Below are 15390 nucleotides of genomic sequence, written 5' to 3' on the forward strand. Positions count from 1 at the left end.
TTTGAAACATTGCTTCATTTCAGTTGATTAGGGGGGTGTTGTTCTTTATTCCCTTGGGTTATAGAGAAAATGCTGCTATTTCTTTTGTATTTCCCATGTTTCTTATCGGTTAATATTGAAGAAACATACATAAATGGTGCTTTATCTAAATACATTTTACCAAATAACTAATTTTTCAACAAGATTTCTTTTGTTTTGACCACATTTCCTTTAAGTGCAATTTTGCGTTTAACACTACCAACCACAGACAGCTCGCTCGCTCTCTCTCTCTCTCTCTCTCTTTCTCCCCCCCCCCATCTAAATAGAGGCATTAAAATTAGTTATCCAGTAGCATCATATCAATATGTAAATATTACACTTTATTACTGTCAGCTTTTTAAAATTTTATTTAGGATCTCTTAGCCTGCATATCACTTTGCTCTTAGATCTATACATTAATATTTCATGCACACACACACACTTACATACAGACATGATGACAGGAGGGAAGTTGTGAGTCATTTTGGTTGTAGCTGAATACACTCTCTTCCATGAGCTGAGACAGAGACTCCATGTATGAGGTGAGGAATCCCCGGTGCGATTAAACACGCACTAGGCCTCTCTCCAGCAGCCTGGGGGTCACCTGGGCTTTTCCCTTCAGTAATGACACTATGGGGATTTGGTGAGAACCCATCCCCCACTCACCACTTCCTGTTCACGCAAGACCAGGGATGTCAGGCTCGGCTGTGACCTCATTTCCTTTATGCTGATATGCTCTACTGATTATGTCACAAGGAACTGACCTGCCGAAACCACAACTGAAGATGACATGCTCAAATTCCTATGCAAATGTTTGCGTGCACACACACAAACACACACACACACACACACACACACACTTACATATGTCAAGCTGTCTGCTGCAGATAGATACAGACTAAATGAATGAATGCAATAAGGAAAAAGAAGAACAAATTATGGACATGTTTGCATGAACGTGAGGTTTTCAAAGATCATTCTCTCAATGTAAACTAAATAATAAATCTTCCACTTTCAGAGGAACATTTCATCACAAATACGCTATTTTTTTCAGACATAAAAAAAAAAATAAAAGAGTATTAAACGGACTTCCTGTTGTTGTCTTGAATCAACACAATGTGTGTGTGGGAAGACAACGAAAAAGCACCTTTTTACGTTGACATCCACTCAGTCGCACCTATATCTCCTATGCACACACACACGGACCTAGTGCTGATTCAGAATGAGAAGAGGAACCGAGAGCACTTCGTAGTTTCCTGCCAAGTGTGCAGAAAGTCTAGGTCAGGTTCACACACACACATACACATGCAAGTACACACAACAAGTACACACACGAAAGAAAAAAAAAAAAAACTCTCGCATCCGTACAGCCCCCGCGCAACGATCTCTCTCGATGACAGTCGTAACGGAGTCAGTGGAAAAGAAAAAGTCATTAGTCACTGTTTGTCCCTGAATTTTCCAGTATCAACCAAGACGTGGTTTTCCTGCGTCCCGAAGGATCCTATATAAAGGTAAGTGTATACCTGCAACCAGTATGAACGCAACCGTTTAAACGCATCTTTAGCCTATTCGAGCTCGGATCAGTGTAAGTGAATAGTATAGATAAACATGAGGACGACTTTCTCCTGTGTTCTGTGTGTTCTGCTCGTAGCAGCATGCTCGGCTCAAACCACGTCTCCTAAGGATTTGAAAACTGAAGGACTGCTCAAACAAGCCATCAACCACCTCAAATTCCTTATTAATAGAGAAAAGGTTAGTTGCTTATTTAACATTGTTTAATCAGTTTGCTCACTTGACCTAGTGCCCTATTTTAACATATTTTATTTGACTCCGTTTTGCAGGACAATAGCATGTTTCTCCACTCACCAACGAATGACATCAAGGTAAGAGAGGTGACTTTTGGATTGTTTATCAGCTGACATTTCATGTGGAATACCTGGGCGCAGAGTAAACATTCATTCAGTAGAAATTCATCAGGGCGCTTCTATTTTTCAGTTCTACATGTTTCATAGTATTTACATAATAGTATTTTATATTTGCACTCTTTTTGACGGAAGGAATTGATTTTAAGCAACATGGAATTCGTTACACGTTTTCTTTACTAATACGAATTCGCTGCAGCAAATCAGGCAGACTCTATGACACCACTTTGTGCAAATGAATTTTGACCATCCACTGGGAGAGAGAAGGCAGATTTGTGAGTTGAATTTAAACGTTTTTAGGTGCTTTTGGTTTCTCTCTCACCTGTGACTAAGAGTCAAACAGAAAGTAGCTCATGCGAGAGTTTGGAGAAAGTGCGCCTAATTTAGGAGAAATTTGATGAGTAATGAAAGAGCAGCACATCTGTGGGTTGCCCGAATGGCCGAGCGGTTTCGATTCATTCTGCATTTGACCTTCTGAGTTCTATAATGGCCGTCTATTGTGGTGTCAAGAGTCTCGTCTATCAGTGCAGTTTCTCTCAGGTTGAGATGAGAACAAAAGACAAATGTAATCATCTTCTGTTCAAACATGGTTGTTTTTTCGTGAATGCCTCTCTGTATTCTCACTGAAAGCTCTGAAATTACATGCTTTTGTGTGGAAAAAATGATGTTTCCCTGCCAGTTCTGTGAAATGAGCTTTAGAGTCAGCTCAGGAGGGGGAATTTAGAATAAAGAAAATCGGCAGTACTGTTTCTCTATTGCTGATAGACTTTTTCCAGTGTGTCCCGAAGCAAAAGTCGAGAGATATGCACTTACTAGTCTTATCATATTCAACATCGGTTTTTAAAAAAAAAAAAAAAGATTGTCTAAAATCAAGTGTATAATTAAATGCACTGCCATTTAAGAGACACTGGATTTCAAGAGATTTAGATGGTTAAGTAAGGATTATTCAGTTCATTTATGAAAAGTTTGTTTGTTTGTTTGTTTGTTTATTTAGGAGTGCTGCTCTCGTTCTGCTCTCGAGTGCTTCAAATCAGAGCTTAAATCCATCACCCATAAGAATCAAACGGTGATGAAACTGGCCAGAAATCTGGGCAAGGCTACCATCGTAAGTAGAACTTCACATAAATGATCCTTCTTTCTTATAAACAACTTCGTTCATAAGGTTACAAGAAAAGCATCACTAATCTATTTGCTCATGTTGTCTTCATTGTAGATGAATAGCGTGAACACCTGCACTGAGGAAGAAATAAAGGTGAGATTTTAAAACATTTTAAAAATTAAGCAGTGTGTGATTTTAGACTTTGTCCCACGATGCAGAATGCTGATCTTTATCTGATTGACGTTCCTTTTCAGAAAACCAAGTGCATGTCCTGTGACTCCTACCCGAGGGTCAGCAGCAAACAATTTCTGAGTAATTTACAGTCACGTCTGCAAATGGTTAGTTTACACAAACACACAAACACCTTACACTTAATAATACGTTCCCATTCTTACCCAGGACTCTCAGGCTTTTTGTCCATTTTGGGGTTTTTTTAAACAACGGTTCAGACTAATTAACAGGAAACGTCAAGTTGCCCATTATAAAACAGAAACTTTGAAGCATAAAGTTCACTCCCGGTGAGTAACATCCTCTTCTCTTTTTTTCTTTTTTTGCAGGCTTATAGTCGCCTTTAAATTACAAGCATGATGATGATGATGACGACGTGAATGTGTGGACGACACTACCTCATGAAACCCTGGTGTAAAGCACTGTGGATCAACCCATCTATTTATTGCTTATTTATTTGTTTGGTTGTTTTTGATTTTTATATTACAATAGACTGAGAAATGCCTTAGAATTTCGGATATGTTGGCAGTGTGTTTATCAGTTTTTTCTTACTGCTAATTTTGATTAATACTGTGTTCACATTGCAGAGAAATGTATTGTAATGTACATATATACTGCATTATATAGTATTAACAGTTATAAACCAGTACAAGAGAGAAAACTCAAGACAAGGCCTGCTGCTGCTATAGCACCTTCTAATGGATGGGCATATATAGTTATATTTTTTGCACTTGCATGATCACTTCTTTCCCAAGACAGCAGAAAAAAGTTTGGTTCACACTGTCAACTGACGTTATTTTCAAGAATGAAATAAACAATTATGTCTCATAATGAGACTTTATGGATTACATAGTTAACCAGTTGTACTTAATGCATGTATCCTATTGTTTTGTATTTATTTACTATTAAAATTAAATTCTCTCAAATCAGAACTGTGGATATTGGTGATTTCTTTCACAGAACCCCTGTTACAAGATTATTACAAGTGTATTACAAGTCAAATATTTGCACATTTTTATGAAAAACACCACCACATTCTCCACAACAAAGACTCATTAGGCATGCAGCCATTCCAACCAGTGCTGACTTTCCACATGCAAGTTTATATGCACATTTTTGCACCTCAGAAAACCTGAATAGTATTGGTACATTTTGCAGAGAAATACTTCTATACTGGACTAAGATGGACAATTTGTTATAACGATGAAGAGAAGGAAAAGGATAAAGGATGATGGAAATTATGATGTACTGAATGTTTCCATGACTGGTGCTCATTTGATTATGTGTAGTTGCTCCTCGTCATACGATTAACAAAACACTGCTAGATGGAAACACAGAACATTCACACTTTCTGTGATGGTTTTTCTGAAATTCACATAGCATTCGCTAAACATTTGTGTGGTAACGTGGGAAAACCCTTCCTATAGTGAAATTGTAACATCTTCTATTATATATAGTTCTGAAAACTAGATATCAGTTCCACTGAGAGACTCCAACACACTGACTGTCTTAAATCAACCACTATTTACTGATTTTAGTTGCATTTAAAGAATCATAAGTTTACAAAAGGAAATGAGTTATCGACTTCTTCATCTACATCATGCACATCCGTCTGGGTCTCATCATTGTCTTTTCACTCAACCGATGTCTGTTTGCTTGGTGCTGAAATAATTGCTGATTATTAATTCAGTCATTTATGTTGGCTGTCTTTATTATTATAATTATTATTTTTAAATGATCATTTAAACATTTTTAAACTGTCTGTCTGTAAACTGCACCTTCACAGAATATGGAAAAGCTCTTCTTTGTTTTGATGATGTCAATGCATCAGCATCTGATCAAAAAGTAAATCGACTAGGCTTATGTCCATTTTGGTATGGCATGTAACTATCCAACAGTTTGATCAAAGCATGACATCCATCGCGTAAGAAAAACACACTTAGCTAGCAAGATTTTAGATGTCTTGAGGCATACTGGCTGTTTTTACTACTGTGTTGTTAATCTGGCTCCTTAGACAATGTGATCTTTGCAGGCAGTAAGGTTTTAAAATACCCCAAATAAATACATTTACGCATCAGTTCAGTAAAAGGTATTCCCGTTTTCTTGAAGTAGAGGTATCAGAGTATGCTACTGTCAGAAAATCCAATGTTAATCAAAACCAGATTTTTGGTCATTTTGGCAGAATTTTGCACCTGTGACATCTATTCAATTCAATTTAATTCAATTTTATTTGTATAGCACTTTTTACAATAGACATTGTCTCAAAGCAGCTTTACAGAAATATCAACACGGTATACAGAAATTAAAGGTGTGAATTTATCCCAACTGAGCAAGCCACTGAGTGGCGACGGTGGCAAGGAAAAACTCCCTAAGATGTTTTAAGAGGAAGAAAGCTTGAGAGGAACCCGACTCAGAAGGGAACCCATCCTCATCTGGGTAACAACAGTTAGTGTGAAAAAGTTCATTATGGATTTATATGAAGTCTGTATGGCGTTAGGAGCAGCCGTAGTCCCAGCAGTCTGGAATTAGAGAAGATTTGAGCTCCATCCAGAGGCAGAAAGGATCTGGATCTCTAGTATCTCCATAAATTCGTGAGGGGCTCGGTGAAAGGAAAGCGGGAGAAAAAAGATAATTATGACTGCGAAGTAGTAGAACAGAATCTAGTCAGGGTAGGCTTGAGTAAACAAATACGTTTTAAGCCTAGACTTAAACACTGAGACTGTGTCTGAGTCCCGAACACTAATAGGAAGACTGTTCCATAACTGTGGGGCTCTATAAGAGAAAGCTCTTCCCCCTGCTGTAGCCTTCACTATTCGAGGTACCGTCAAATAGCCTGCATCTTTTGATCTAAGTAGGCGTGGCGGATCATATAAAACCAAAAGGTCGCTTAGATATTGTGGCGCGAGACCATTTAGTGCTTTATAGGTTAATAAAAGTATTTTATAGTTAATGTGAGATTTTACTGGGAGCCAATGCAGTATTGATAATATCAGTGTGATATGGTCGTATCTTCTGGTTCTAGTTAGGACTCTAGCAGCTGCATTCTGGACTAACTGGAGCTTATTTATATTCCTACTGGAACATCCAGACAGTATGGCATTACAGTAATCTAATCTAGAGGTGACAAATGCATGAACTAGTATTTCCGCATCATGTAGTGACAATATGTTTCTTATTTTAGAAATATTTCTGAGATGAAAGAAAGCTATCCTAGTAATATTATCTACATGAGCATCAAATGATAGGCTGGAGTCAATAATCACTCCAAGGTCTTTAACTGCTGCACATGATGAAACAGAAAGACCATCCAGAGTAACCATGTGATCAGAAAGAATACTTCTAGCTACACGTGGGCCTAATAAAAGTATTTCTGTTTTATCAGAATTAAGTAGAAGGAAGTTAGTTAACATCCAATGTCTAATGTCCTTTACACAATCCTCAACTTTACTAAGCTTCTGTCTGTCCTCTGGCTTCGCTGAAACATACAACTGTGTATCATCAGCATAACAGTGGAAGCTAATTCCATGTTTACGAATAATTTGACCTAGGGGTAACATATATAAAGTAAAGAGCAGTGGGCCTAAAACAGAACCCTGTGGAACTCCAAAAGTAACCTCAGTACGCATGGAGAAATCGGTTCCAAAACATCGGGTTTTCCCAGAGCACCACATAAATGGATGGAAATATACCGAGATATCGGGGTGTTAAATAAGGTGGAGGCAGGGAAAGGTTGACTAGAGTGAGGAAAACTGAAGAGCTCAGTGACTTGAAACATGGCACCTTTTCCACAAGTCAGGTGATGACATCTGCCTTTGTCAATTATTAGTGCTATTATTGTGAAATGAAAGAGTCTAGGAACTATCCTCTGTTGTATCAATCACTACAGAGTTTCAAACTGCTTCTGGAAGCAACATCAGCACAAGAACTATGCATCGGTAAATGGGTTTCCATGGCCGAGCAAATGCACACAAGCCTAAGATCATTATGCACAGTGATAAGCATCTGCGGGAGTGGTGTAAAGCACACTGCCATCAGACTCTGGAGCAGTGGAAACATTTTCTCTAGAGTGATGAATCATGCAGTCTGATGGACAAATCTGTGTTTGTCAGATCCCAGGAGAAAGTTTGGTGGAGGAGGGATGCAAAGCGAGGTCCATACAGACATGATTTGATGAGTTTGGCATGGAGGAACTCCTGTGGCCTGCACAGAGCTTTGACCTGAACCACACTGAACACCTTTGAGATGAACTGGAAAGTCGATCGTGAGCCAGAACTTCTCGTCCAATATCAGAACAGGACCTCACAAATTCTCTTGTGAGCTTCTGCTCACTTCAATAAACAACTTCTCAGACATACAATTTTGAATACCAGCTTATAAACAAGACATGGTCATTGATGTTCTACACTAAATCACCTAACGTCTGAATACAAACGCTGCACAGAACACCAGCGGCCAAGGACACCTGGCAGCGGCCCAATGCAAAAAATCATGCAGATACAGGTCAGATTCAGTTAATGTTCACATCAAAATGAAGAAAAAGTGTGTGATCTCTGTGACTCTGTGGCATGGATGTTAGTACCAGAAAGGCTGGTTTGAGTATTTGATAAACTGCTGCTCTCCTGGGAATTTCACACACAACACTCTCTAGAGTTTACACAGAATGGCGACTTTCATATTAAATTCCTATATATTATTTAAGTGGAATTTGCTGTCACAGTCTATGTTACATAAAAGTTAAATAAAATACAATGACATTCCTAAGATACAACAGCATCCACTATAGCAACACACAGTGTGTACAACATTTTATGACATAAAATACACTTCTACAAGTGAGGCGGATGCAAGGCGAAGGACAGAAGGACACTGCATATGGAACATATAACAAACAATTAAGCAAACATGGCCTGGTAATTAATTGGTTATGGCAGGGATATCTATAATAACTTATTCACATGATATATGTACAGTGCTAGAGGTAGGCCATTAATATACTTTATAGAAAATAGACCTATAGACAAAAGCTAATACAGCTGGCCAAGTTCTTTCAAATATTACAGTGTTAAGGGACTAGTTCAGCCACAAATTAAATTTACACTGTTTTCCAATTAACCCAAATACAGGCAATCAACCAAGACATGTTTGGTGTCCAACATTTGCTTCTTTATTATGGACTGGAGGGATAATGCTGCTAGCAAGTAACAGAAGTCCATCTGACCCACAATGTTTTCTATAAACTCATGTCCGCAAACTGTAAGAACCTGTTCATGTCATTTTTTAAAGCAGTAATATTTAAACATGAATAAGATTTAACAGTGTACCTGAATGTTGTAACATTACAGAGCAGTTTGGAGTCATTTCATGAACAAAAGATGAAAGAGTAATACAAAGGTGTAGGTGATGAGGATGATGAAATAGGCTGCTAGAATTTTAAACTTGCAAATATGAACTATCCCTGATGTTTTACTAAATTGTTTACAAAATATAAGATTGCAAAATTAAACAATATGATTTAAAGCAGTGTTTCTCAACCGGGGGTTTGCAGCGTAATTGCAGGGGGTCCGTGGGAAAGTTTTTAAAATGTTAAAATAAAAATTTATGTATATATATATAAAATATATAACGTTTTGTTTTGTTAAATGTATCAAAATATTTTCAAATATATCATACGCCCATCAAATGTAAGAACAATTGAAGATATGTTTTAAAATGAACCAATTTGGTTCTTCTCGTGCATTCACAAATATCACAAATATCGTCATGAGCTGACGGTCATTCATTGATGGATTTATTTTAAATTTATTTACAAATGTAATGATAATTTGCAAAAACCTATGAGGTGGTAGACAAGTTCAATTGTCGCATTGATGGATAAAATAAACAAAAGATAATTCAGAGAGTCAAATTAAATGTCACACCAACAATAAAATGTAAAAAAATATATATATCTTGAAATGTTTTGATTGAATTTTAAATGCCCAATGTTAATATTATTCATGTGATATATTAATAAAATAAAGTAGCATATATAGAAATGACTGTTAAATATATAGTCTATAATTGTTGTGGAGTGAGGGGGTCCTTGTGGATTGTTCGAAATATGTTAGGGGTCCAGAGAACCACTGATTTAAAGTAGTCTTAATGTATACAGCTAAGTATATTAGTTATTAATTAAGTACATTTGGAAACTAAATTATCAATGTAGCTCCAGTTAAAAAAAAATTACAAATGCAAACATCAGATGCAAAATATTTCAGGGCTGACTACATTTGGGAATTGGATTTTTATTTATTTATTTATTTATTTTTGCTTGCTTGCTTGCTTTGCTGTTCCTGTAGCCTGCATGTGTTTGTTTTCATTCATAGAAAATGCTCTTACTGTAACTAGCATTTCCTGCAAAAAGGCTTAAATGCTCAGTCATAATTCACACATTACATGATAACATGCTTAATTTCTTTGCATTCCGTGCGATGCATTCAGTGGAAGTTCCCTTAAAGGTATCAAATAGACTTGCTCTCTTAAGAACAGCCTTTACTAATCTCAAAGGTCTTTGAAAACATTTACATAAAAGACACCTACTCATTTCAGGAAATCTCAGCTCTAGCCAACAGTTCCCTTTTTGTTTTTGTTAAAAATATAAAAGGAAATGAATTATCTAACAAAACAACCTTAGGAGGCGAAAGTATATCTTTTTTTTTTTTTTAACTTTTTTTTTTTTTTGGGGGGGGGGGGGGGTGAAATTAAAAAAACATCAGTTGAACTACATAGAATTGCATTCATTCAAACAATTCATGCAGCTTTGGAAAGTCACACGATCAGTAGAATTTTAATTATCGTAGCCTCCTTTCAGTGTTAGATAAGATTTTTCCTGTATGCCACACAGAAACTGGAATAAAAGAGGTGCAGCACGAGGATGTCTTTTGTTATTGGGATTAAGAAGTTGGCAATAATGAAGGGCAATTCACAACTAACATTTTTTGATCTGCATGTTTGAATAGGAAAATAAGGGCAGGCCAAATCAGTTTGCAAGCATAAACGAATGGAAATGTTGCTTGTTTTTTTCCATCGCCACATCAAGTTTCATAATCTTTCCTAGTCAAGTTTATACAGTGGTTCTTGAAAGTTTCTGAACCATTTAGCATTTTCTATATGTCTGCATAAATAGGACCTAAACCTTCATCAGATTTTCACACAAGTCCTAAAATAGATAAAGAGAACCCAATCAAACAAATGAGGCACAAATATTGTACTTATTGAGGAAAATGATCCAATATTACATTTCTATGAGTGGCAAAAGTATGTGAACCTTTGCTATCAGTATCAGGTGTGACCCACTTATGCAGCAACAACTGCAACTAAACATTTCTAGTAACTGTTGATCAGTCCTGCACATCGGCTTGGAGGAATTTTAGTCCATTCCTCGGTACAGAACAGCCTCAATTCTGGGATGTTGGTGGGTTTACTCACATGAACTGCTTGCTTCAGGTCCTTCCACAACATGTCTATTGGATTAAGGTCAGGGCTTTTACTTGGCCATTCCAAAACATTAACTTTTTTATTCTTTAACCATTCTTTGCTAGAATTACTTGTGTGCTTAGGATCGTTGTCTTGCTGTATGACCCACTTTCTTTTGAGATACAGTTTATGAACAGATTTCCTGACATTGTCTTTTAGAATTTGCTGATATAATTCAGAATTCATTGTTCCATCAATGGTGGCAAGTCATTCTAGCTCAGATGCAGCAAAACAGGCCCAAAGCATGATATTACCACCAGCATGTTTCACAGAAGGTTCTTATGCTGGAACGCAGTGTTTCCCTTTCTCCAAACATAACGCTTCTCATTTAAAAATAAAAAATAAAAATAAAAAGTTTAGTCTCATTCGTCCACAAAACATTTTTCCAATAGCCTTCTGGCTTGTCTATGTGATCTTTATCAAACTGCAGAGGGGCAGCAATGTTCTTTATGGGAACAGTGGCTTTCTCCTTGCAACCCTGCCATGCATACTATTGTTGTTCAGTGTTCTCCTGATGGTGGACTCATGAACATTAACACTAGCCAATGTGAGAGAGGCCTTCAATTGCTTAGAAGTTACCCTGAGTACCACAGACTATCACACGTCCTGCTCTTGAAATGATCTTTGTTGGTCAAGGTTCACATACTTTTGTCACGTCATACAGGATTATTTTCCTCAATAAATAAATGCCCAAGTATAATATTTTGTCTCATTTTTTATTTAGGTTTTCTTTGTCTACTTTTAAGGCTTGTGTGAAAATCTGATGATGCTTTAGTTCATATTTATGCAGAAATAAAGAAAATTCTAAACAAACTATCGAGCACCACTGTATGTGGATATGGCATATGTATTTGTAGCACTTAAACTGGTTTATCATTTTCAAATGATTTAAATGAAAGTTATTTCAGAACTATAAAAATTATATAAACATGACTTGCTGTAGAGATGTGTTGCTATTGTTACAGTTTACACAATGTTATAGATGCTGCTATGAGTGATAGAAAGAAACAAATCAAGCTGTAAGTGTAAGTACTGTGCTACTAAATTGAGGGGTAAAGTCTATGACTAACTGGCAAGTTTTTGACTCAAATGACTCAACGTATGTCTATATTTATCTATACAGTCATGGTAAGAAGAATACACACCATCCTTCAGTTCTGCTTTTATTGATCCGGACTTATCAATCTTGCAAAATTCTAGAGAAATTCTGTCCCACTTACAGCACTGCAATCATCAGTGATGTTTGATGGTATTTGTTTATGCACAGCATCTCAGTGGGGTTGAGGTCTGGACTTTGACTTGCCCATTCCAGCACCTTCATTTTTGTCTTCTTTAGCCATTCAGATGTCAATTTGCTGATATGCTTGAGACCACTGTCCTGTTGTATGAGCCAATTTTGGCACGATTTAAGCTGCTGGACAGATGGTCTCAGATTTGTCTCAAGAATACTCTGGCATTCATTGTTGTCTCAATGACTGCAAGTTTCCCAGACCCTGTAGTTGCAAAACAAGTTCAAATCATCACGCCTCCATCATCATGCTTTACAATTGGTATGTGGTGTTTGTGGTGATATGCTGTGTTCGGTTTCCATCAAACATTTCTACCCTGGTCTCATCAGTCCAAATGATATTGCATCAGTTTTTCTGTTTTTTTTTTTTTCCACATGCAATTTTGCAAATCTAAATCATGCTGACGTGTTCTTTTTGAAGAGATGGGCATTTTTCCTAGCCTCCCTTCCATGAAAGCCATACTTGTTCAGTCTTTTTCTGATTGAGTTGTCATGGACATAAAACATTTAATGTGCTTACAGAGGACTGTAGGTCACTTGATGTAGCTCTTGGAGTTTCCGTTATATCTCTGGGCATTAAATGATCAGACCTTGAACTGAATTTGCTAGAATGCCCACTCCTGGGAAGTTAGGCAACTCTCTTGAAGGCTCTCCATTTGTAAACAGTCCTTCGCACTGTAAAATGGTGAATTTCAAATGGTTTGGAGATGGCCTTATAAACCTTCCCAGATTGATGAGCAGCAACAATTGCTTCACTGAGATGTCCTTTCTTCTTGGCATGACGTAGACCTGACACACCTGAGTGCTCCAGAACAACAAACTGCCAAAAATTCTGTAGTTATACTTCTTGATGATGAACTAATCTTGTGCATTTCATTAGTAATATCCTGGCTGCTAAATACTCTCTTAATGATTGTGAAACTAGGAAGAGTGTTGGACCAGATTGGAAACTTATTGTTTCCAATCTGGTTTCTGAACATTGGTTTACTTTTTGGGAAAGAAAAAATGACTGTATTTGGAAATATGTTGTTTTTTGTTGTCATCTGCCGTTATTTGTTTGTCTATAGAAGTTGGTGAGGACCACCCAATTGTTATTTAGGTGCTGATGAATAAAAATAAAGAATTGAATGAGGGTGTGCTTTCTTTTTTTCCATAACTGTATGTTGGGGCAGATCGATACAAGAGGGTAGGGGTGCCATCTAGTGGCCGTTTATTACAATTCCTCTCAAACTATTAGAAACAAGCCAGCCATTAATGCCAGTCATGTACATATATATGATGGTGAGGATGCGGCTCAGTAAATTTCAGCCCAGAATCAGATGAGTGTTGTTTCTTACAGACTTCCAAGCTTCTTTTATCCGATTCAGTCATTTGCTCCAAAAATAAGTAGTGAGAAAAAAATATTAACAGATTATAAGAACAAGGATTTTTTTTTTTACCTTCTGTGACTTCAACAGCATTTAAAACAAATATACCATGTATTTAAAGCTATTTCACAGTGTGACGAACTAAATTTATTATAATTCGAAAAAAATTTTAGACACTAGTTTTCACCCATTCAATTCTAACAAGTGAGTGATCTTTTTCATTTCTGGAGAGAGTAGGAGTAACATAAAATTTTCTCATAACAAAGATCCCATCTCTGTCGCCACTCCACTGGGAATTTTAGTAGTTAAAGGTGTATTTCTTGTCCTTTTTTATGATTAAATGTGTACCAATATACACTCACTTGCCACTTTATTAGGAACCCATGCTTATTGTTACTCAATATCTCTTTATCATCAGCTGTGCAGCTCTAGTGAGTCTGCACCCACTGTAGCCTCAGATTACTGTTCTTGGCTGACAGGAGTGGAACCTGAGGTGCTCTTCTGCCGTTGTAACCCATCCACCTCAAGATTTGACATGCTGTGCATTCTGTGATGCTTTTTGAGTTAATATATCCTTTCAGTCAGCTTAAACCAGTCTTGCCATTCTCTTCTCAACTCTCAACCCATTTCCATCTGTAGAACTGCTGCTCAGTGAATGTTCACACCATTGCGTGTAAACTCTAGAGATTGTTGTGTGTGAAAATGCCAGAAGCTCAGTAGTTTCTGAAATATTGAAACGAGCTTGTCTTGGAGTCAAACCCCCATTCTGATGTTTTATTTGAACATTAACTGAAGTTCTGCATGATTTTATGCATTGCTCTGCTGACACATGATTGGATGATTGGATAATTTAATTGGGAGCATATCTAGGTTCCCAGGGTTCTATGTTCCCCAGATATGGCACATAATGAACATATGAAAAAGGGGCCGATGTTACATTTCTAAAATTTGCCATGTTCTTAGTTCTGAATTCACTAAATATGATATGGGTTATTGTGGGAACTCATCAAAGGGGTTTTGTGTTCCCAGCACTGCCATATGGCTCTCAATATAATAGGGCTAGACATCAGGGAACTAAACAAATGGTTGGGATCATGGAATCACAAAAGGTCATAGCTTCCTTAGGTGAAAACTAGCTAGTATGTTCTTGAATCATGACTTATGTATCTAATTTAACCCGGTTTGTTTTTGCCTCCAAATATGCTATACATGTATGCATTTTTTCTGCATTTATTTTAATTAAGTTAATTTTGAACACCTTTTTTTTTTTTTTTAAATATTTGTAGCTATGACTTACATCTCAAAAATATTTATCAAAGGGATCATAAATATTGCTGGGACTTTATTTTGTTACTGATTTTACTGTCACAGTTATTCAGACCGAAACAGAAAATAAGGTTACCATTTTTAGTCAAGTTGCGTGTATATCATATATTCTCCTGTTTATGTTTTACTTTCCCAGCTGGTTAACATGGCCTTGTTTTTCCTCCTGGATTTTGTTGGGTGTTGACCTCAGCAAGTCCTGTCCTTAAATGGAGTGCAATATCTGAGACAGAATGTCTAAAGGTACTGCTAAAGAGTCCTCATTCGTACAGTCACCAATGACACAGTGTCTTCCAGTGGCCCATCAAAAAAATGCATGTATTGCCATGGGCGTATTGGATATTTTTCTCATTTTCACCGTCACCCAGGCCACCAAAATTATTAATGTACCAATGATTGTGACACATTTCCTCAGCTTGTATAAAGTATGACTAAATGCCCAAGTGGAGAATCAGTGAGGATGGAATAGAGTATTCAATGTTTGCAGTGACTGCCTTCACATTAGTCATTTCCTATTTCACATGGTGAGTTGTGACGGGTGCATTGTCCATTATTTGTTCGCACATTTGATTTTACTTGTGGAGTGCTCAAACAGTGGTATCGATCTCCTTTTCCATAAACTGCTGGTTA

The 15390-nt window shown here is 37.1% G+C and overlaps 1 protein-coding gene across 2 annotated transcripts; it reads left to right on the forward strand.

Annotated features, from left to right (window-relative positions):
- Positions 1–817: 817 nt before the first annotated feature.
- Positions 818–4193, forward strand: il21 (interleukin 21). 2 transcript variants are annotated; one of them, XR_006983626.2, is made up of 7 exons: positions 818–1529; positions 1670–1770; positions 1860–1901; positions 2935–3045; positions 3154–3192; positions 3294–3377; positions 3597–4193. XR_006983626.2 is itself a non-coding variant. In XM_047159921.2 (6 exons), the coding sequence occupies exons 1-6, from the start codon at positions 1627–1629 to the stop codon at positions 3612–3614; spliced, it is 438 nt and encodes a 145-aa protein (XP_047015877.1). In that variant the 5' UTR covers positions 1550–1626; the 3' UTR covers positions 3615–4193. The 2 variants fall into 2 exon arrangements, 1 of the variants encoding a protein (XP_047015877.1); XM_047159921.2 differs by lacking the exon at positions 818–1529 and having other exon boundaries at positions 1550–1770.
- Positions 4194–15390: the final 11197 nt, after the last annotated feature.

The sequence above is a fragment of the Ictalurus punctatus genome, chromosome 14 (assembly GCF_001660625.3).
Source record: "Ictalurus punctatus breed USDA103 chromosome 14, Coco_2.0, whole genome shotgun sequence".
NCBI lineage: Eukaryota > Metazoa > Chordata > Actinopteri > Siluriformes > Ictaluridae > Ictalurus > Ictalurus punctatus.

Coding starts and splice junctions, on each gene's coding strand:
- il21 (XM_047159921.2), top strand. CDS start 1,627: ATGAGGACGACTTTCTCCTGTGTTCTGTGTGTTCTGCTCGTAGCAGCA. Junction 3,046..3,153: donor ATCTGGGCAAGGCTACCATC/GTAAGTAGAACT, acceptor TCTTCATTGTAG/ATGAATAGCGTGAACACCTG. Junction 3,193..3,293: donor GCACTGAGGAAGAAATAAAG/GTGAGATTTTAA, acceptor GTTCCTTTTCAG/AAAACCAAGTGCATGTCCTG.